Below are 23179 nucleotides of genomic sequence, written 5' to 3'. Positions count from 1 at the left end.
GGTGGACAAAACAAAACACGTCACCCCCCTCCCGCCTGTCTGAATGAAGAGAAATATCAACAGCTCTGCTCATAATGTTGAATATTATTTCTGCAATGTAATACAAGAAGATGTTTTAATAGCCTTGTATTAATTGTTATTAAGCATATTGAGATGTTTAAACTTTTGGGCTGTGGTATTTCAACAGCTGTTTTCAGACGTGATCTTCGAAAGGAAGTCAGGAGCGTTGAATTCACACTTTCTGCTGAGTTTTAGACTTTAAATCAATCTATCAACAAAAGATTTATTAATGAATGACCAACATTTAAGGACCTTGTAAAGACCTATGTGGGAATTTGTGATTTGTGAATATGAGCTATACAAGTAACATTTTCTACATCTTTCGTCAAATCTTTGCACCAGCGGCCTGTTTTATTTCTCAGGTGCTCTTTTACTGTATGTTCTTTATTTGAGTTGGGTTATTCCCCTTATATTGTATTAAAAGTCGGCGTAATAAATTTTTTCTTACCCACTGAATGTAAAGTTTTTTAAAGGGTCCTTTATAAATACAACATTAATTCAACACATCAGACCAAAATACGACTAAATACTCTTCATGCTTCGACTCGTTGTGACCACACGTTATTTGTAATTTCTGAAAAGTGCCAAAATCAGAAACACTAATTAGACCAGGTTTGAAAAAAGCACTCCACCTGTAAATATTATTGTATAAATCATAGTTTCAAGTGTGATTTGTGATGTAGTCTGATTCTAAACACAAACTTTATCAGCTTGAAACATCACTCTTCCTGCTACTTACCGACCAATAAGATAAAAACACGGTGTTGAGTGATCTTTTATTTCCAGAGTCATGGTCTAAGAGGTCAGACTGAGAATTAGGTTCCAAAAAAACAACAAAGTAATTCAGTAGATTCTTTTTTTTTTTTTTAATTGTTTTATTTAAAAAGTAAAACAACAAATGTAAATAAAAAAATACATGTTTTTAAGCTCAGCGTAAGTGTAGAAAAACAGGGAAACCTGGTGCAATGGCTGCACAGGTGCTGAGATTTCATCCCTTGCTAAAGCAGAAAAAAAAGAAGAAAAAAAACTCAGCACACTGAAACCTGATTTGGAAAAAAATATATAATCTAAGAATAAGGGTTTGTCCTCGGACGGGACGTTCATACATTCTAAAGGAAGGTACAGCTGTCAGACTCGAGCGCTGAGCTCCGTCCAGTCGCAAATTAAACTCGACGCTAGCAGCTCAACTAATCTCTTCTTAGGACAAACCTGTTGATTCACAAATGCAGCATGCGTTAAAAGATCATAATCATAGAAAACATTGCCAGCTCGGGGCTGCGCCACAATGCAACGGATTATTACTACAGTGTATTGTTTCCATCCCTGTGCTGGTGTTTGATTTTTGGTTTGTTCAGAATCCTCGGCTCCCTGTGACACTGAGTTCGTTAACATGACGGGTGAAACGTTATTAAGGGTTTGTATTGCTGGCGAAACGGGTGTGAGCTACTTTGTGTCGGACATTCGATTACATGCATCGGCTGCTTTCAGGTTATGTTACACATTCTCTTGCTGTGAAAATCCTCCACACATTTTTAACCACGGTGACTGAAAAACAAGGAAAAGGTGTTGACCTTAAAAAGAAGAAACACATCTCAAGGCGTCAATATCATTCCAGTGTCAATTAAAGAATGCGAGGAAAATGGAAAGAGTCACATATCAACCTCTTCCTGCACTATTTTGTTTTCAAAGTCGTTCTGTTGGGGGGGGGGAAGAGCGGCTCGTCCTCTAAGCACGAGGTTGGCGGTTCGATCCCAGTCTCCCCTATTCCACAAGTGTCCTTGGGCAAGGTACTGAATCCTAAATGTTAAAAGACGGCTGTGCCGACAGTGTGAGTTGTGTGTGAGAGAGAAAGTGCTGCACGTAGATGCACTGTATGAAGGAGTGGTCATCAATGCTTTATAAATACAGAGCATTTAGCATTCTGTGTCACTGTTGATCTACCAGGGAGAGAAGAATGCCTGGGCCACATATCTCACATTTTATGTCCTGTAAATGTTGTATTAATACTTCTCACAGAGTGGATTTAACTCAAGCACCAGAAGAAAGTTTCAACAACTACCACTCAAACACAAAAACACACACACACACACTGTACGGACTCGACCAGCCTCCTGCACCTCAACGCGGCCCACGACTGGGGGCAGATAAGGATTCAGTGCCCACCCCAGCATGCATCTCTTATCTAGTGGAAACAGCATCGCTTCAGTCTTACTTTCATACACTTCACCTTATTGAACAGGTTTAATGGGCGGCTGGGGCTCAGAAGGTAGAACAGGGTTGTCCAGTAAGCAGAAGGCCCCTGACTGGGCAGGGTGTTGTTCTGCAAATAGATGCACTGAGTGTGTGTGTGAATAGTTGAATGGCAAAGCACTATACAAATACACACAATCTAATATTGAGCCAAAACTAAAGAACAAATTAAATTGGCTTCCTTACTGGGATATTTTCAGACAGGCTGGTTAGAGATGTGGATAAATGATTTGAGTAAGAGAACTAAGAAATGAGAAATCATAACGGACACATTGTAAAAAGGATGAAATGGAAGAACTCATTTGGTAAATAAGAGCGGAGACGTGTGTAAAACGGGGTCAGAGAGGACATTCATCCTGGGACACGGAGCTAAAACAAACCCATTCACTCTACTGACTGCAAGACGTGTCATTGTTTTGTCGAGTCTGCGTTTACACATATTCAACACACGACACCTGACAAACTGAGGCCCTGAGCGTCCATGATGACACACTGACAGAAGGTTTGGTTGGGTGAGGAGGAGGAGGAGCCGGCCCCTCGCACTGCATTCGTTAAAAGACAAAACGAGTGAACCTGAATCTGCTGAAGTCCAAATAATCCTCTCACTCGCAGAGTAAACCCAGAGTCAAAGCAGGCTGATTGGCCAGAGCAGTCCACTTCTCTCAGTGGAGAGACGGGGAGGGGAAACAGAAAGGAGGCGGGACAGACATCAGTGGAAATAGGCCCGATAACAGACATAAGCACTGAGAGCCAGTGCCGTGCACAGGCACACGTTGGCTAGTAGGGGGGGCCAGGCCCCCGGCGCAGGAGCGTCTTCCTTCGGCTGCTCCGCTGCCTCGGGCGTCTCCTGCTTCGCGGCCTCGTGCTGCTGCTGGGATTTGGCTGGAGCTTCGGAGGTCAGATCTTGGATTACCTTGTGATCATCGAGCTGCTCGGTCTGATCAGGGAGAGGCGGGGGGGCAGCGATGTTCCTCTTTCGCAGCTCGGAGTCCTGTGAGGACCTGGACGACGACAGAATGAGAGAGTGAAGAAGAGCACGGTTGTTAGAAGAGAGCGTTTTAGACCTTCGAATGTGTTCTGAGTGATCAGATCTCATTCCTGATCTTAGCACTGCACACTTGTGATCACTCGGGACAGATGTTCATACCAGGTCTAAACAGTGTCAACGTTTCTGTAAAGAGCAAAATATTTCTGGAGCCACAAGCAGCAGCTCTTCAAACTAGTAGTTCTGTGTTTACCAAATTAAGACCAAAATAAAATGTGTTGCGTCACACAAACCACTTCTTGTTTAAAGACCAGCTATCACTTCATATTTACACCCACTTGCAGCCAAGTGAAAGAGTCGTGTTGCTAACTGGACCAAATCTAAAGTTAGCTTGTTTAAAGGTCAAACAAATACATTTTACATAGGTTCAAACAGAAAATGATCTGAAGTGTCTCTTCTAGCACTTGCCACATCATACACATCATACATTTCATTTAACCACGTTCTTCACCATTAACAGACGTGGCACAAACACTTATCTTCAGGTTTCTGAATAGCTGGTTCAAAAACTAACAAATTACACTGGAATAAAATTTAAAGAAATGATTTTGATGAATACCCCAAAGTCCTGCTCTCCATGTGTCGGACGATTTCATCATTTTCAGGGAAAAAGGACGGCTCAATTTTGCCATTGTGAGGGTCTCTGGGCGGAGGGGGAGGAGGAGGAGGGGTGAACTCCGGTGGATCGTCTTCCTCGTTCGACAGCTCTTTCCATGACTCCTTCGAAAACAAAAAACACACACAATCCATTTGAGCATTTGCAAAGAAATTTACCGAAGATTAGTAGATATGTTTTTATTTCCTGTGGCAGTTTACGATACACCAGGTAAAAACAAGACCGAGGAGCAGAGGAGAGAGGAAGCACTTGCCTGCAGGGACGTGTCTCCCTTGATGTACTTGGCAGCTTCGTTGACAGCGAGGTAGGAGAAGCGAAGTTGATCCGCCGTCTGAATCAGACCCATTCGGTAGCGTCGCATCTCCAGCAGCACATCGCGAATACGCACTGAAGACGGGTCCTTACGGTTGGACATCTATATTTAACAGTGAAAAGTAACATTCTTAATATGATAACTGACAAAATGACAAGTTCTACAGTCAGTTTGCCTCCATTATTACTGGTAACTTAATATTGATGACAACGTTTTAGAGTAGTTATACTGCTCTACATTAGCGATGGGGGAAAAAATTGATTCTGTTCAGTATCGCGATATTTTGCGCCCGCGATTATATCGATACTGTAGCACAAAGTATTGCAATATTTAAAAAGGATGTTCTCCACTGCAGGAGATATAGTAACGGCCCAGAGGAGCACTTTAACATATGAGCATGTTGACCAACTCCTTTTTCTGAACAAAAATGCCAATATTCCCAAATGAATTTAACATTTTGGGTCATGACCTTGCAGGTCTCAATTTGATTGAAGCTCTAGGTTACTCTTATTTATATGATTGAGCTCAGTGTTCATGTGAGAGGTCTCCTATTCAGGAAATAATTACAAAGGTCCTGTGTCCTGAATGTTCAAGGACAAAGTTTTTGCACTGTTAATGTGTAGAAGACAATGTTGTTCACAGAATTAAATGTGACTTTTGACGTGAGTTGAGCAGTCTTATTTTCCTCATATTTTGTAATGGCTTTGAATAATATGGGGGACATGAATCGCAATATATCGCAGAATCGAATCGCAATACTTTTGAATCTTGGCCCAAATATCGCAATACTATTGAATCGTCACATTTTTGCCAATTCCCATCCCTACTCTACATGCGCATCTACCTGCTCAATATAAATAAAGAAGGTATAAAAAGGAACAGTGTGATCATTTGTTTACAGCAGAGCTCTGTACAAACCAACAAGAGGCAGGTGTCCACGAGACAAAAGGTCCCCGAGCGTCCGATGCCGGCGCTGCAGTGAACCACCAGGGGTCCCTCATCGGAGTTCAGACACCCAGACTCTCGCACCTTGAACAGGAAGTTAAGGAAGGAGGCCGGAGACTCCGGTACCCCGAAGTCAGGCCAGGTGGTGTAGTGAAATTGTAAAATCTCACGGGTCTCCTGAGTCTGCGGAGCAAGATCACAGGGAAGACATCAAGTAAATAAATGTAATAAATAGACTTGATTTGACTATTTCATAATCCTGCAGCCCCATTTTTACTTCGAATTTTTAACTCCATTACCTGAACTAAAATCAACTTCAGACGGGACATTTTAATGACCAGCGTGAACAGGAGGAACAACACTAGCAAGTCAAACCTGTTACAAGGTTTATATAAGCACCGATCTATTACTTTAAGATAAGAAAGTGTTGTGGTGTTGTGTTCACTTGAAACCAGGTCAGCTTGTACACACACTGAAAACTTACAGACAGATTCTCCAGCTCCAGCTCACGGACTGTGTAGTAAGATTTGACGTCTTCTGAGATGAGGGTGATCTTGAAGTTGGTATCTTCAAAAATAGCATCTTTCTCTTCTCTGAACGGCCAATACTGGGCACATTTAATCTAAAAGCAAACCAAGGCGAGTTAGAAACAGTGTGACGGAGAGAAAAGTACGTTAGAATATGAGGACGAGCTGCTTACAGATCCTTTCTCTATGACTCGGTTCAGCATCACCACACCACGGCTCCTCTGCTCCCACACCATCTCCCAGAAGTGGCCACATGTGTTCGGAAGGGGTCCCTAAAAAGGAAAACAAGTTTTAGTATATATAGTGGTAGCGTATAAAGGATTTTATTCTGTACAACTACATTACAGTACGTATCATTTAGCTGATGCTTTTATCCAAAGCGAGTTACAATAAGTAGATTCAACCATGAGGGTTCAAACCCAGAACAGCAGGATTCATGTAGGTACATTAGCTTAAACAAAGCAAAATTACAAAGTGCAAAGTACTACATGTAACTGCAATACAACACAATGCAACTAACTTTTTAGTTGTTTGTTTTGTTTTTCAACATCAGAGTTGACCCTGGTTATTAGACCATCATCTTCTAAACCAAGGTGGATGTGTTGACTTTCTGTCCTGATGTCATTGGGGAGCTCGTTCCACCATTTAGGAGCCAGGACAGTAAACAGTGGTGATTTTGTTGAGTGTTTAACTAGCAGTGAGGGAGCAACAAGCTGATTGGCCGATACAGAGCTGAGTGGACGGGCTGGGGTGTAAGGTTTGACCATGTCCTGGATGTAGACTGGACTCAATCCGCAGCACGGTACGCAAGTACTAGTGTCTTAAAGCGAATACGGGCAGCTACTGGTAACCAGTGAAAGGAGCGAAGTAGTTTGAGTGAATTTAGGTTGAAGACCAGTCAAGCTGCTGTCTTCTGGATGAGCTGCAGAGGTCGGATGTCACTAGCAGGCAGAGCAGCCAGGAGGGAGTTGCAATAGTCTACCTGTAGGTGTGAGATGACCAGAGCCTGGACCAGAACCTGTGCCGCCTTCTGAGTGAGAAGGGGAAGTATTCTCACTGCTGTTGAGCAGCATGTATCTACAGGAGCAATGCTGGCAGTAAGGGAGAGTTGAGCGTCACACCCAGGTTCTTTGTGATCTGGGTGTGGGCTAACACAGAGTTGTCGATGGTGATAGTAAGGTCATGGGTGGGAGAGCCCTTCCCCGGATGTAAAAGTAGCTCGGTCTTGTCAAGGTTGATTTTTAAGTGGTGTGCGTACATCCACTGAGAGAAGTCAGTCAGACAGTCAGACTCGTGCTGCTACCTGTGTTTCAACTGGGGACAAGAGAGAATTATTCGGGTGTCATCTGCGTAGCTGGGGTAGGAAAAGCCATGTAGTGAATAACAGAGCCGAGAGGGTTTGGTTTAAAGGGGGAAAAGGAGGAGGAGGGGACCCAGGACGGAACCTTGAGGGACCCGGGTAGTGAGTGGACAAGGTTCTGACTCAGATCCTCTCCAAGTTACCCAGGAGGGGACGGTCTTAGTACTGATTGATCATAATATTCTTTAAAAAGACAAGTACAACAATCCTCACTTTGGTCGGAGTATCCCAGCCCCATCACTTTCTAAACTATTATTTTTTGATTTAAAAACCAAGACCTCTCCTCATCTCAGCCTCGTGGTGTCCAGCTGCCAAATCCAGATGAGGGGATGAAAGCTGATGAACACGTTTGCAATGAACCACGACCGGGAAATCACAACAAACATTGATTTTCTTTTGCCCCACATTTCGTCTCTCAGGCTACATCACGGCTGATCTAATAGGACGACTCCAGCCAACATCTGAGGCTGTTTTCTACTATTGTTAATGTTTCTGGGATTAAACAAATTGATTCAATCCATGTTTTAACATTGAATGAAAAGTATCAGTAACATTCTTTTTTAAATCTATAAGCTGTATACATAACGTTTAATAAATGGTTTATTAGCTGCAGTTGTGGGACATTTATCTATTTATGCCTCAGCCTCAAAAGTTATAGTTGGCAAACAGTCTTATTATTATAACCAACAAAGACAACAAATGTTCTTTGATTCTATTATTATGAACAGCACAACTGATTTCATTATCATAAGTTATTTGCTGGATTAATATAAAGTATAAATATAAAAATGTTGTACACTCACTAACGTCTATGAAACAAACCTACTCCAACCTCTTCTGGGTAAAGGAGGATTATCACCATTCAACTCTTCACGTACCTGAGTGAGGATATAGTTCCTCTGCGCCTCCTCCACCGTGATGAGGCTGGCATTGATGTAGTCGTTCGCTCCCAGCTGCAGACATATTCTGCTGTGGTCGACTGAGGAGAGGAAGAAAACATCATGAAGATTCTGTCATGTTTGTCTGTTTTTTTTATTTGTCACAACCTCCAGGGAATGAACATGCAGCTCTCAGATCAACGAAGCTGCTGAGAACTAACAGTCTGTCGGGAGCTTCCAACTTTAAAACTGGGGCACCCACTTTTCTTGATATCCAGTCAAAGAAATTCTTAGATTGTCGTGTAGTTGTCTTGTTAAAAGTGAAAACACTATTTGCAACAAGGTCTGTACAATTTGCATTGTTCATTAAGTGTGAAAAGAGGAACTAACATGGTTCAGATGTTGGACTGTTTTTACAGAAAAGCATTTTAAACGAGAAATTCAAAGGAACTCAGTAGCGCACAGTCCCTTAAATAGTCATTTTATTTAAATTTGTCTGGACTGGAGAAAAAAACAACTCAATGGAAGTCAAAGTAACTTCTTAGCTACTGATAGTTTCCATCAGACATCATGCAGATGGTGATGTCAGACCTGAGGAACAAATCAGATTCTGAAGAAAACCTAATATTTCCAGTCTAATCTCCTGCTGGCCTCACTTATCTCTACGTGCATGTGCTGCGACCACAGCTACAAACCCTCATAAATACAAAGTCAAAACAAAAGTTAGGAATTGGAAGTCACATCCTGTTTTACGTCAGTCGGTCCCCGGCTGTGACGCAAAGTCGTGTCCCTTGAGTAACACTAACACTGTAATTTTACGTAATTATTACGATACTTGGCCGGAGATCAACACCTCTGTGTAACTCTCTTCCGTGGAAGACTTGCACGACTCAGAACCTTTAAAGAATCAGTCGCTCATTCATTTGAAACTGAGTAAATGAAATGGTGAAGTGCACCGAGGCATCGAGGGGAAGCACGACTTACACGGGCTCACGTCTCTGTAGCGGTTCCGATTCTTGTTCTCGGGTAGTTTGGCAAGTTTGCATGGCAGATCACAAGACTGGTGACGAATCTCCTGTGACAGAATAAAAAAATAATGACATAGTATTACTTTAACGTTACATTCATGTGACATTAAAGGTCTGACACGGTATGAATAGTTCTCCATGCTTTTAAACAGCATCAAATGACATAAGGAATTCAGTTTAGGGGGGGGGGGGGGGTTGGTTCCTTCCAAGAAATAAGTCTGAGAAAAAGAGGGAGGGGTGTTGAGCATGTCAACACACACGTTGTTGAAATGGATATTTAGTGCAAGAACCTGACGACACAACATGAAAACCTCTACACAAATACAACAATTGAGGTTCAAGATATATTACTGAGCTATTTACTGCCCCATGATTATTACACAGATAATAGTTAATAGCAACTTTTATATTATAAACGATTTTTTCAGTTAACGTGCTTTTAAATGTGAAGATTTTCTTCTTTGGAGTTGAATTATTTGAGGTCTGATCTTTTATATGCAGGTGGGTAAGTGTGGGATCGAGCCGCCGACCGGCTGGTCAGAGGACGACCGCTCTACCCCCTCAGCCACAGCCGCATTAAAACGCTGCTTGAACATTCATAAAAAAATGATAGTTAAACATTATCCAACGACATAAATATATAATGGGATAACCATCAATGAATCCTTTTACCTTTAAGTAGATTGTCCTGATTAATGGAGCGGCAACCGTTAGTCAACTGACAGATAATTAATCAGCTATCGATCCATTTATTAAGTGGATTTATGGTTTTAAGTGAGAAAGATTAAAAGAATCCTCTGGTTCCACCTCTACAGGCCAACATTCTGTGAAGATTAACTACACCAGCTTTCTCCTGTAACAGCTCTACATGATAATAAGTTACCAAGCCACTATAATTAACTATCTTTGGATTTTGGATCTGAAATCTAACCCCCTGTTCTTTAGGAATTAGAGATGGACGAATAACTGATTGATTGATCCACTAATTGACTGATAACTAACCTTTGCTGCTGTGCATAGTGAACTGGATATGTTGGGGTGTTGTTGGTCCAACAGAACCAGGTGTGATGGGCATTTCCCCCCATTTCCTTAATTTATAGACACTCAATTTACCAATAAATGATACAACATTTAATCTACATATGTGTGGATATACTAATAATCAGTGATCATTCGTACAGGCTTCTTAACCCGAGTTTTAAAGCAGGACAGTTACTAGTAATGGAGTATTAACTAAATCAGTGGTTACTTCCTCCATCCCTGCGGTGCATGTCAGAGAATCAACCCCCTGAACCGAGTCGCTGTCCCGGGGAGGGCAGCACGAAGCGGGCCGGGGATGGGACGTGGTTCCCGGGTGTAGACACCCAGACACACTCATCAATCATCGGACTGGTCGAGCAGGCGGAACCCGGACTCGGAGCTCCGCCGGCGGACTGACCCGGGACACACGCTGCGGTGGAAAGGCCTTTAAGGGGACCGGGGTCCCGCGGACGGTCCCGGTTCCGGTTCCCCCGGGATTCACCGGGATCTACCGGGATCTACCGGGACTCCTACCTGGTACACGCAGCTCCAGCTCCCGTTGTCATCGATTTCCCGAAACTCGGCTTCCATAGCGGACAGTCCGGCTGCCTCCTCCCGCTCCGGCGGCTGCTTCCTCTCCGGCCTCCTCCTGCCCCTCGACCCCCGGTGCAGATACCGATCTCCCGGTGGATTCGGACACTTTCGCGGTCCGGAGCCGGAGTCGCTGGGTTGAACTAATGTTCCGCCGCTCGTCGGTAGCTTTTCCTGCGTAGATCAGCTTCGTGTGTTCGGCCTCGGAGCGGAAACACGCCGCAGGCTCCGCCCACACGCCGCAGGCTCCGCCCACACGCCCGAGCTGCCGCTGCCGTCACAGAAGCAAAAAAACAAAAAAAGAGTTTACTTTTTATTATTATTTTATTGTCTTTTCTTTTCCTTATTACTTGTTTATTCCATTCTTCTCTTGTCGTATTTAACATATACGTAATACTCCTGTCTGGCTTTTAAAGTCATACTTTTTACTTCTCATTTATAAAGTTTCAAGTTCCAACTCATACTTTTGAATCAAAGTTCATAGTTTATCTCGTTATTTTTATCAACTTCTCAAATTTAGAAAGTCAACGTTTTTACTTGAATTCATAATTGTGACTTTAAAAATCATAATTTCATTTTATTTTATCTCTAAACTATGATGACTGCGATCAAATGCAGACTCTGGATTATGACGTCTTTGTTTGTTTTTTTTACAGTTATTACAGAACAAACTGAAACATAACTGGATTAAATGAACTTTTAAATAATAATAATAATCCAGACTCTCCAGTAGAGGAGCGGTGAGAAAACATAGTAGCTAACAAACTCCATAGGATGGCAGTATAATACAACACTGAGGATGTCAGCTACTGCTAAACCTCAGAGAAGAAGACGTAGATGAGGATGATGATGATGATGATTCTTCATCTAAATCTTTCAAACTGAGAGAAATAAATAAATTAAAACTTTTGTTTGTTTACATCCCAGTTCTGTCTCATTGTGAGGCCACAGCTTCTGGCTCAGTCGTTATTCTAGAAGAAAAACTAATTTTCCTACTAAGGAAACAGTTTAAGCATGAGTGATATTTGAATGAGACAAGGTGTGACTTAAAATAACGTTACAGTGTTTGTGCAGCAGATAAGGAACAAGGAATTTACATTTTTAGATAAACAGTATCACTTTCATTTTCAGGTCTTTAATTCCCCTAATAGATCCCCACAAAGTTTCACAAACAGTACTATGAGATTTGGTGGGAACTTTGTTATTTATTAGAAGAATAATCGGTTTCGTTGAACTGTCTGTGATATACAGAAATCCAGAGTTTAACACCTAACAAATTAATATAAACATAACATTTTAGTTTTAAGTTCTTAAAACTATAGTCCATTGATTTTAAATGTTTTATTAAATGTAGACCATTTCAAAATTGTAATTCAAGCATTGTAGGACTGTGAGGATACTTCCCATCCCAAACATTCCAGGAGACAGTAGGAAGTTACTCCACCATCACCAGGATCTGTCTGGATAATATCCAGTTGATACAGGAACTACTTCACCTTCCGCCTGTCACCAGTATGTGAACAGGCGGAAGGAACAAATGTGTGAGCCACCGAGCTACTGAGCAGAGCGTTGACACTGGTGATGGCCGACCACAGATGCACTCATGTGAGGATCTTTTCTCAATTCTCAGAAGAGCATCAGTGCTGTGTGTGTGTGTGTGTGTGTGTGTGTGTGTGTGTGTGTGTGTGTGTGTGTGTGTGTGTGTGTGGGAGGACTGAGATGTTCTGGGGCAACACCACAAACCTCTTGAAGCAAGACAGACGTCACTCACTGAGTCCAGAGGTACAACGTACAAATGCTTGTCACTAAGCACATCAACCAAATTACAGTATTTACAACATTGATAAGAAGAAACAGAGTCAATGTTACAAGTATTTATACATAATAAAATGTCTGATAGAGATGAAAGGGAGCGGCAATGACAAATTAATTGAGGAGTTATTGTCAGTAATGGTAGAATATGTGTGTATGCACATTGTAAATCAAGCAGATTTTGTAATCATACAAGATCAGCCACCACCATCACGATTCACGATGTGGCTGCAGCAGCGATCCTGGATCTGCAAAGCACAAGGACTCTGGGGCAGAAGTCAAGTCTTGGTGAGATATTAATATGATAAAGTTATTGAAGTCTGCTCCTCATCAGTGGTGGTCAGAGGTGTCCTTACTTAAGTAGAAATGTTCGGTATCTATACTTTACTGGAGTATTTATTTTTCAGACGACTTTTTACTTCTACTTCTTACATTTTCACGCAAATCTGTACTTTCTACTCCTTACATTTAAAAAATAGCCTCGTTACTCCTATTTAATTTTGGCTTGTTTTCATTCCGGTTTGTCATCGTTCAAAAACACACACAAAAAAAGGCAACACGACCTTGTTACGACTTTTACTTCCTCTAGATAGTCAGGTTTGATTATTGGTAGTGTTGAGTCCAAAGGTCTCTTCCAACAATATATGTATTTGCTTTGTAAATAATAAAATTTTCAATGGGCATATTTGCAGTTCAAACGGGTAGCCTAGTGCATCCCACATTTTTCAACATAACATTTTAATATAACATTATAGTCATAGTGGCCTTTAGAAAAATTTGTTTTTTGGAGGAGGGGGGGTAGTGCACCATAGGCCCCTGAGACGCCTATAGGAATTTTTTTTTTCCTTACATTACTTTTACTTTTATACTTTAAGTAGTTTTGAAACCAGTATTTTTACACTTTTACTTAAGTAAAAAGCTTGAGTTGATACTTCAACTTCTACAAAAGTATTTTTAAACCCTAGTATCTATACTTCTACTTGAGTAATGAATGTGAATACTTTTGAAACCTCTGGTGGTGGTGGGACCTCACAAAGCATTGAACTACAGCAGGTCCATCCCTTTTTTGTTTCCCCTGTAAACATTTCTGATGATGTTTTCTGTATTTGCATGTGGGGTTTTTTTCTATTTGCATGTGTTGACTTCATTTGCTTTGAGTAGTTCCAGTTTATTTCGGTCTTTTATCTACACTATTATTATCACTATTATTACTTATGCACTTCTGTATTCAACAATAGTTTTCAGGTTAACCACTTTTGTATTTTAACCATTGAAAAACGCTGAGATCGAATTAGAAAATATCGGTTATAATCGATCCTGGTCTCCGATGGTCTTGGTGGTTGGAGCAGAAAGGACAGGATGGACGTGAGCGCGCCTCACAGGCCCGTCCGGCCCTCGGGAGCGCGCACGCACGGCCACTCACGGCCACGCAGTGTTTATGTTGGTCCGGTGGAGCTCCAGCAGCTGATCGACCTGCGGAGGCTCTGCACCGAGCAGCGGGGCAACATGGCGGTGTGAGGAGTGTTGGTCCGCGGACACATGGGTCCTGGAGGTGGCCTCGCACACTGAGACCCGGTGGAGCCCGCCAGGGAGTGACCGGAAGCCCGCAGGATTCTGACCCGACAGCAGCCGCAGGGACCGGGGGACACTCCGGGGGACACTCCGGTGCTACTGACGTTAGCTAGCAAGCTAAAGCTACTTAGCTACTTAGGCGTTTGTGAATCAGCTGTGTGGCGGCGACAGGTATGAAGAAAACTCCCTGTGTGTGTCCGTCTGTGTGTGTCCGTGTCGCTTCTTGTGTTGTCTCCTCTGACCGCCGCCTGTGTCTCCTCAGCTGTTGTTGTTGTTGTTTGTTGTGCAGCGTTGGCGTTAGCTGTCGGTGGCTGCTGCTAGCTAATGTGTAGCTGTAGCTTTTGCCTCCCAGTGGTGGAGAAAGTGTTCAAATCATTTAACGGTGAGTTGTGACGTTAGCACGATAAACACAGTGAGTGTTGGTACTTTCCACATGTTACTGGGGAAACAGTGAAGTGTCAGCACTGGAGGAAGGAGTAGTTCACTTTATTAGGTCATTGAATTACATGTAAAAGGTATTTTCACATGTGGGAGATGCAAATACTGATATGATATACATCGTTAAATATCTTTATTAAAGGTTCAGTGTGTAAGATTTTAGTGAAAGGATATTGTGGCAGAAAGTAAATATGAAATAGTAGTTGTTGTTTTCTTGACCCTAGAATGGTTCCTTTATATTTAATATTTACTTCAGGAGTGGGCCCTGTCTACGGAGGCTGCCATGTTTTTTACAGTAGCCCAAACTGGACAAACTTAACAACTTTTGAGTTTTTATGACAGCTGAAGTTTACTACATGGGTCTCATGTTTGGAAGGGGAGGGTGAGGTGAGGGGGGGTTGAGCTGCAACATGAAACTTCAATAAATTCTACACACTGAACCTTTAAATTATTATATACTGTGGGTGAGAAATCTCCAATTTAAGTACAATTTTAATTAATTAGAAAATTCCCAAGGCATATTTCTGGGAAATTAAGTTGTTACACATTAATAACGTTCATACATGAATCTTAAACCCTTAACACACCAATGTTGTGTCCACATACAGCACATGCTCACTCATTCACCATATTTCATTCCTACATTAAGTGTGTACACATTTAAAAAGTTGTTATTGTCACTGTGTGATAGACGTTCGTTCTCAACGCATGTGTTTCTGTTTATTTTTAGATTCCTTCAGCAGCTTGAGATCCTCAAGGGACCTTCAAGGCAACATGGCTCCTAAAGACATCATGACCAATTCCCACGCCAAGTCCATCCTCAATGCAATGAACTCACTTCGCAAAAGCAACACACTCTGCGATATCACTCTGAGAGTGGAGAGCGCAGATTTTCCAGCGCACCGCATTGTCTTGGCTGCCTGCAGTGACTACTTCTGTGCCATGTTCACCAGTGAGGTAAAACTAAAACTCTTGATTTGTTCAGAACTCAATGCTATCAAATAAATAAATGCTTATTCTGTACTAAACATATGACATAGGTCTTGATACTCTCAGGGAAAACTCCTGTTCCTCAATGGTCTTTCTCTGAGTCTCTCCAAAACCTCCCTAAATACTTAATGTTCATTAGTAAATCCTTAATTGCTTATTTCTTGTTATTACACCTGAAGATCTCTGTTGTTGTGGCTCTGCAGCTCGCAGAGAAGGGGAAATCATTCGTCGACATCCAAGGACTCACTGCTTCCACTATGGAGATCCTCCTGGACTTTGTCTACACGGAGACGGTGCTGGTCACAGTGGAGAACGTACAAGAGCTGCTCCCAGCAGCGTGTCTGCTGCAGCTGAAAGGTGGGTGGTGGTGAACCAGCTTTAGACAGCAACTATCAGAGTGAGTTCAGGGACAGGGGAATTGCAGGTCTTAGAAAAGTCTTATTAACCAATAAATTCAGTTCCTTAAAAAGGGCTTAGAAGGGATTATAGGTCTTAAAATGTATTTACACAAGTATTAAATGGGCAAGTCCTGTTGCCTGGTTTAAAGACATTTATTGTTATGGATGGTTATCCGAGTGCAGGTTTTTCAGTCTTTCTTTGTTGTATTTCACCAGACCTGTAGCAAAAATTGTTTTTAAAGTTTTTTATTTGAGCAACAACTTTAAAAGCCTTATATTTGATTCAACTAACACAATTTCGCACAGCATTTCCTATTCAAAAGATGATGAAAGTATTTTTTGCATCGGATTTCGTCTTATACACATCATTTGTTTTCCTCAGGGGTGAAAAGAGCATGTTGTGATTTTTTGGAGAGTCAGCTTGATCCTACCAACTGTCTGGGTATTCGGGACTTTGCCGAAACCCACAATTGCCTTGAACTGATGTGGGCCGCCGAGCTTTTCTCCCAAAAGCATTTCTCCGAGGTGGTGCAGCATGAGGAGTACATGCTGCTCGGCCAGACCGAAGTGGAAAAGCTCATAAAATGTGACGAAATTCAGGTAAGAAAAGTTGATGTGTGGATCAGCCTTTCCACAGTTTGGTCTCAAGTGTCTCGTGGAGGTTGTTTGATCTGTTGTCACTGAATATTGTGAATCCATCCGTCACATCTGCTCACCAATACATCTGTAATGTTTTAAACTGGTGAATATCTTGACCTAAAAGGTGTGAACTGAGCTCAACGTTCACAGCTTTCATATTGTCTTTCAAACACCTGCAAAAAGAGTTCAGCAAGTACCAACCTGCTGTGATCTCAGTCGGTGTGTCGCCCTCCAATTCCACTCACGTTTGAGGATTGAAATTGCAGAGGAGAAAACTTAACTTGAGTTTACCTCGGTGCTCAGGAAATTCCTATTCCAGAAACCGCATGCCTTGCTTTGTGAAAACACAGTTATTATCACACGCTGATTTATAGATCATCAATTCTTTCACATCGCTCTTCCTGGCATTTTTGTTGTTTTTAAAAATAAAACCAGACCCTACACGTAAAACCCATAAAACAGTGGCTTCTCCTACCTTCAGCAGACTGTACTGTCTCTTTTACACATTGTGAGCGATTTACAGATTAACAGCGTGGGTGCAGTCGATGCATCTCTAATGAATTATGTGCCACATCTTTAACTGGAGTTTTGTAAAATCGTCATGCGGATTTATGTCTTTGGAGCAGCTCCAATTCTTCTCATTGTGTATGTTGTGTGTGTGCAGGTGGACTCGGAGGAGCCGGTATTTGAAGCCGTGCTAAACTGGGTCAAACACAACAGAAAAGAGCGAGAGCCGTGCCTCTCAGACATGCTCGAGTTTGTCCGACTGCCGCTGCTGACCCCGCGGTACCTCACAGATGTCATCGATGCCGAGGTGAGCCAGCTGACACACGGCAGGGATTTTGAGTTATCATGCAAAAGAGTATCTGTTGATGTATTTATTACACTTACATTCATAATTAAGCGTGTTTTGACACGGCTCAGCCCCTCATTCGATGTAGCCTGCCGTGTCGAGACCTTGTGGATGAGGCCAAGAAATTCCACTTGCGACCGGAGCTGAGGAGTGAGATGCAAGGCCCACGCACACAAGCCAGATTAGGTGGGAATCCTGTTTGCAACTGTAATTTAGCTTTATGCATTATTCTGTTAAATGCACTCTTTTGTTAAAGGGACTCTCACCTTTGTTGCATTTTTACACTTTTTGTGGATAAGGTTAAATTGGTATTAATAAGGTAATGACACTCTAAAATGCAAGACAGACCCACCAGGAGTAAAAACAAACAATTATTTCACTCTCATAATATTTAGTGAAAACTTCAACCAATAAAATTCTTCGGACCGAAGGACCTTATTGGCCGACAGACCTGTCTGTTTGCTGCATGGACATTCAGGTTTTCCGTCTGCTTCTTGTGGCGCATTCGGGCCCGCGTCATCAAGGCGCGTCCTCAACTAGAGGGTTTGTTTTGATTCCACGGCAGACAGTAGCGAGTAGCGACCGTAGCTTACCGGTGCTTCTGAATCCGAATCCATTGCTTTGGTAAACAAAAACTCACGTGCGTGCGCGGAGGCAGTAGGTTGTAAGTCTGCTTGTAAATAAAGTTTCTTCAAAAAAATAAAAACACCGGGATGGTTGTAAGTCTGCTTGTGTAAATAAAGTTTCTTAAATAAATCACCGCGGATGGGAACGAGGGGGTGGGGCATTGGAAGAAGGCGGGATGATTTGAATGTGCTGTAATTCTCAAATGCAACAAAGGTGAGAGTCCCTTTTAATGAGAAAAGCGATTTATTTTTTGTAATCCTCTCTGGTGTCTTTGAGCTTTGTTAAAAGTGCTACAAAGATAATATGTATTATTATATTATTATCTTTAGGTGCCAAAGAAGTCCTGTTGGTTATTGGAGGGTTTGGCAGCCAACAATCACCGATAGACGTTGTTGAGAAATATGATCCAAAAACACAAGAATGGAGCTTCCTTCCTGTAAGTATTGAAAAAGAGAGAGAGTTTTTATCTTTATTGTCTGAGTGGATTTATCTATAACTGACAGTCGTGTCTTCAACAGAACATTGCACGGAAACGGCGTTACGTTGCCACAGTGTCTCTCCACGATCGGGTTTATGTGATCGGAGGCTACGACGGGCGGTCGCGGCTCAGTTCCGTGGAGTGCCTGGACTACACAGCGGACGAGGACGGGGTGTGGTACACCGTCGCCACCATGAATGTACGGCGTGGCCTCGCAGGGGCCACAACACTTGGAGGTGAGGGAGCTCAGAATGACGTGTGCTGCCTCTCTGTGAAATCCTGTCTGAAGGTTTTCTTCTCTCGCAGTAAACCACAACATGACAGATTCTCTCTTTTCGCCCGTGTCACAGACATGATCTATGTTGCTGGAGGCTTCGATGGAAGCCGGCGTCATACCAGCATGGAGCGATATGACCCAAACATTGACCAGTGGAGCATGCTGGGAGATATGCAGACAGCGAGAGAAGGGGCTGGTCTGGTGGTGGCCAGTGGACTTATATACTGTTTAGGTATGGAGGAAAAATCCTTTAGTAGGAAAGGGAAGCAACACATGACTTTTTTTTATCACATAATCTTCTGATTAGTGTTTCAACTAATCAATTAATAAAATGGTAATTATAGTTCCCCAATATAATTTACCTAAACCTTTTTAAAACACACACTAAATGAAAGGAGGATGATGAATCCAACAATTGTTTCACATTGTGTTTGAAAATGTAATGAAACGATGCATTGATTATCAGAATATCTGCAGAGTCTTCTAACTCAAATCTAAAAATATCAGAGAACCATGATTATGAGACCACACCTGTCCTGCTGGGAAAGTTTTCCTCACATACTGATTCACCCACAAACCACAAATGACAGGTTCAGACACTGCCAGGGCAGATTCACTAGAGAGGAGTGGAGGAGCAGACGAGGGAGTAAGTGGGCAAGCGAGAGGGAAAGAGCTCTGCACACACTAATACAATGAAACAACAATGAAAAACTCTGATTAAGGGATCTTATATATTATTATGAATGTGTAAACACAGTTTTCCTTCGCGTATTAAACCTGTGGTTGAACAAATTAGGCTTTGACATGCTGCCACAGTCTCTAATCAATGCGAAACACTGTTTTATATTAAGAGTCGCACACAAACGACATCTAGCGATAATCATCGAAGAATAAAAGGAGCAGGAAATCACATTAACCTTGTACAGCAACCTAAAACAATTAATTGCCAATTATTTTTCTGCTGATGGACAAATCAACATCTAACGTCTCCTCACAGGTGGATACGATGGACTGAATATCCTGAATTCAGTGGAGCGGTACGACCCACACACTGGCCACTGGACCAGCGTCACGCCCATGGCCACCAAGAGGTCAGGTAGGTGAGACGACAGGAAGCTGGAAGATCACCGCTACCTGTGAGTGAGACTGCTCATCAGAGACGTGTGCTCTGTTTCCAGGAGCTGGTGTGGCGTTGCTCAACGACCACATCTACGTGGTGGGAGGCTTCGATGGCGTTTCGCACCTCGACTCGGTTGAGGTCTACAACATCAGAACAGATTATTGGGCCACTGTAGCCAGCATGACGACCCCTCGGTGCTACGTGGGAGCCACTGTACTGAGAGGACGTCTCTATGCCATTGCTGGGTAAGAAAAGTGGTCTAATGTTCTTCTCTCTTTGGGTTTACAGAGACTGGGATGGGCCACTACAATCTAATGTGTCCTGCCATGGTTTCATAATGATTTGTAAATTCTAAACACTCCTCATAATAACAATAAAGATCAATGTTTTGCTTTATTGTAGAGTTATTGCACAATTTCAGCAAGTTCTGTTAATGTACTGTCTATATAGTTTATAAGCTTTAGAGCCCAACCAATATGGATTTTTGCGAGTTAATGCCCACACAGGTATTAAGGAGTAAATAATGTGTTATTCCTACATTGGTCCATTTATATACATTTATATTATGTGATTTTATAATACACTTTGTAACATTAATGTCAAATTGTCCCAGGAAAACCTTAAATGATTGACAGTAACTTTCCAGAATTGTTTACAAATCCTGTTTCATTGCAACATAAATTGTTTTTAAATGATAAATTATTGTGACATCTTTAAAGCTCATGGATCAGTTGTTCAAACTGGACTTGATTATGTTTCAAAGTTTCCCGAGGACCTGAAGCAACACGCCCTCTCCGCAGCAGCTTCTTACCTTTTTTGTTTTTCTTGACACAGGTTTTTTTTTGGGTCTGAACAAATAATCGTTAACATGTAGCATCAAGTTGATCAAACAGTAGAGTTGCTCCAGGGCCCTAAAGGACCAAATGAAGCAGGTTTGACTGTGGTGCCTGTGTGATCAGGTATCAAGCTCACAGTATATTGAATATATAAAGTGTATGAAGTGATAAGAAGAATTATATAAGGGTTTTGTATGCACATGTTTCACAAACCAGCAATTGTGAACTTTCTTTTTAACCTATTCCAAAATATGTTTTCATCTTTGAAAAACATCTTTCTCTACCTCTGTCAGTTTGGTTTGTGTCTTTAGTATAAACTACTTCAAACTTCTGGCAGTGTTAGTAAAGTTCACTATATATATATTATATATATGTGAAGGACAAGTACACACTGCTGTACAATGCAGCAGAGTAAACACCAAGGTGGAGTGTTATTATGAGAAGTGTCAATAATTTTTGGTTCATTATGAAACTGTGGCAGGACAAATAAGAATATGGCGATCTGCCCTAGTCTACATAATTAATGGGAAAAAGCTTTGACATAGAGACGTATGAGATTAGCCGTGGCCCCTCAGTTTTGAGGTTTATCCTGGTAATTTACAGTATTTAAAGTGTTTCTGTTCAATGTGTTTACTATAGATCTCTAGGGTAAATGTTTAAGTTGCTTCGGAAAGAAGCTGCTAAATCAATAAACGTATCGATCCACATTCAAAGACAGCAAGTTTCAACATTATATTCGTTTAACTTTTGATCGGGCTTGTGTTCAGGCTGATTCAGACTAGTCACAGTCCTGAATGTTGTGGTTTAAAATCTCTGTTTCTCTCTTTCTCTAGATACGATGGGAACTCACTTCTCAGCAGCATCGAATGTTACGACCCGGTTGTCGACTCCTGGGAAGTCGTCACTTCGATGGCGACGCAGCGGTGCGACGCCGGCGTCTGTGTTCTACGGGAAAAGTGATCTCCGCTAAGGACAAGAGCCACAAGAGGAAAATCCGGCCGGAGGACGCGCAGCTAGACTTTGCTCAAATGCCACTAAGACGGAGCTGCAGAGGGAGACGCTTGTTCGCCAGTAAACACTCAAAGAAGGCGCCACAGTTCGGGCCGCTGCCGCCTCCACTGAAGAGTTCTCCCTTCACCAGTTTGGACCGTGCAACAGAGATTCACCTTCGCCGTGGTCGTCTTCACCCCCGAGGACCCATCGCCACTTGCATGACACTCATCGGTGGTTCTTGTTGCTGTCTTTACCAGTGAGATTATTTTTTCAGTTTGTCTTCAAAGTGCAATATATTTCTACTCATCACGAGAAACACACATGAGAAGTTGGAGCACAGTTCGACCTCCAGCTGCTGCTATCTGCCTTACGACTCCGGCCTCCATCAAACCGTGAACATTCATGTTGCCTCACGTTAGACTTCCGCGATCGGCTCATCATCACGTGTGCTCAAGGTCTTCAATGGGTCACTAATCCTTTTTGTAATTCTACCTGTAAAACAGTGCTTTTAGATTCCAATCACTTTATATTTACGAAAGGTTTATTACTTATTGTCGCTCTCAGAATATATATTTAGAGATGAATATTGTTTTAGAAAATGACTGAGTTGTACCAGTTGATTATTTTGTCGCTTTGTTTGGCAAAACCGAGAAATCACAGGGTGAAGTGCATGTGATTTGTGTTCTTTTTTTTTACTCAGCTTATGAGCTCGGACAGGTCCATGTAGTCTTGACATCACTGTTACCTGGGAAGTGAATAAACACGACTGAGAACCAAAGCGTTTTTTTATCTGTGTTGATCTAAACATGTGACTCATCAGGACAAAACGCTATAAACTCGCTTCACACGTCTTCTGCAGAGTCAGTAAGAAACATCCTCGTTTGTTTCTGAACCCACAGAGAAAATGTGAGGAATCTTCCAGACGCTTGACATGAACGGGCTGGATGCATTTTTAATCACTATATAACTGAATATGTCCATTTTAACATCAGTAAAACAGTAAAAACTGAATGTCCACACGTCAGCAAATTTCTGCTTTCATTCTCCAACCTCCCAACATGTCTTTTTTTAAATAAAAGATAAATCATTTTGCGATATCTATATTGGCTCTTTCATTACCTGGGTCCAGACTGAAATATCAGACTGGAGGGTTTGAGATGAAACTTCAATTCAAAAGTTTGTGATCCTCATCAGGATTAATCCCAATGAGTTTGTGATCCTCTGACTTTTCTTCAAGCTTCCCCATCATTTGTGCTTTTGAGTTAAATGTCTCAATATCTATTGGACAGATTTCAATGACATTTACAGACATTCATCCTAATTATTGTTGATCCCTTTACTATTCATCTGACTCTGTCATCTGATCAAACTTTTATTTCGTCCAACATTTACAATCAGCTATATTTAATGTAAGTGGCTGTTGTAAATATTTATCTACAACGACCTGTTTGGTGACAGCAGAACGACACGAAAAAGTGAGAAACCGGCTGATGAGATTTGTGAAGCGATTCAC

The 23179-nt window shown here is 42.0% G+C and overlaps 2 protein-coding genes across 3 annotated transcripts; one reads left to right on the top strand and one right to left on the bottom strand.

The window, feature by feature from the left end:
* Positions 1–924: 924 nt before the first annotated feature.
* On the bottom strand, positions 925–10800 carry ptpn1 (protein tyrosine phosphatase non-receptor type 1). The gene is made up of 9 exons (XM_061074243.1): positions 10577–10800; positions 8979–9069; positions 7995–8095; positions 5930–6028; positions 5714–5851; positions 5203–5412; positions 4225–4386; positions 3915–4075; positions 925–3311 (listed from the first exon to the last, which is right to left on the bottom strand). Exons 1-9 carry the CDS (start codon positions 10631–10633, stop codon positions 3020–3022), a joined length of 1311 nt encoding a protein of 436 aa, XP_060930226.1. The 5' UTR covers positions 10634–10800; the 3' UTR covers positions 925–3019.
* A 3104-nt stretch (positions 10801–13904) lies between these two features.
* Positions 13905–22444, top strand: klhl12 (kelch-like family member 12). 2 transcript variants are annotated; one of them, XM_061075229.1, is made up of 12 exons: positions 13905–14188; positions 15186–15412; positions 15649–15802; positions 16226–16443; positions 17147–17296; positions 17407–17521; positions 18292–18398; positions 18481–18676; positions 18791–18949; positions 19715–19813; positions 19896–20082; positions 21507–22444. In XM_061075229.1, the coding sequence occupies exons 2-12, from the start codon at positions 15230–15232 to the stop codon at positions 21631–21633; spliced, it is 1695 nt and encodes a 564-aa protein (XP_060931212.1). In that variant the 5' UTR covers positions 13905–14188; positions 15186–15229; the 3' UTR covers positions 21634–22444. The 2 variants fall into 2 exon arrangements, with proteins under 2 accessions (XP_060931212.1, XP_060931211.1); XM_061075228.1 differs by lacking the exon at positions 13905–14188 and adding an exon at positions 14342–14399.
* Positions 22445–23179: the final 735 nt, after the last annotated feature.

Source organism: Limanda limanda, chromosome 7, assembly GCF_963576545.1.
Source record: "Limanda limanda chromosome 7, fLimLim1.1, whole genome shotgun sequence".
Taxonomy (NCBI): domain Eukaryota; kingdom Metazoa; phylum Chordata; class Actinopteri; order Pleuronectiformes; family Pleuronectidae; genus Limanda; species Limanda limanda.
This window is presented reverse-complemented; position numbering and strand designations above follow the sequence as displayed.

Coding starts and splice junctions, on each gene's coding strand:
- klhl12 (XM_061075228.1), top strand. CDS start 14,342: ATGTGTAGCTGTAGCTTTTGCCTCCCAGTGGTGGAGAAAGTGTTCAAA. Junction 17,297..17,406: donor CAGATGTCATCGATGCCGAG/GTGAGCCAGCTG, acceptor GACACGGCTCAG/CCCCTCATTCGATGTAGCCT. Junction 19,814..19,895: donor CATGGCCACCAAGAGGTCAG/GTAGGTGAGACG, acceptor CTCTGTTTCCAG/GAGCTGGTGTGGCGTTGCTC.
- ptpn1 (XM_061074243.1), bottom strand. CDS start 10,633: ATGGAAGCCGAGTTTCGGGAAATCGATGACAACGGGAGCTGGAGCTGC. Junction 6,029..7,994: donor GGAACTATATCCTCACTCAG/GTACGTGAAGAG, acceptor TTTCCTTTTTAG/GGACCCCTTCCGAACACATG. Junction 4,076..4,224: donor AGGGAGACACGTCCCTGCAG/GCAAGTGCTTCC, acceptor TTGTTTTCGAAG/GAGTCATGGAAAGAGCTGTC.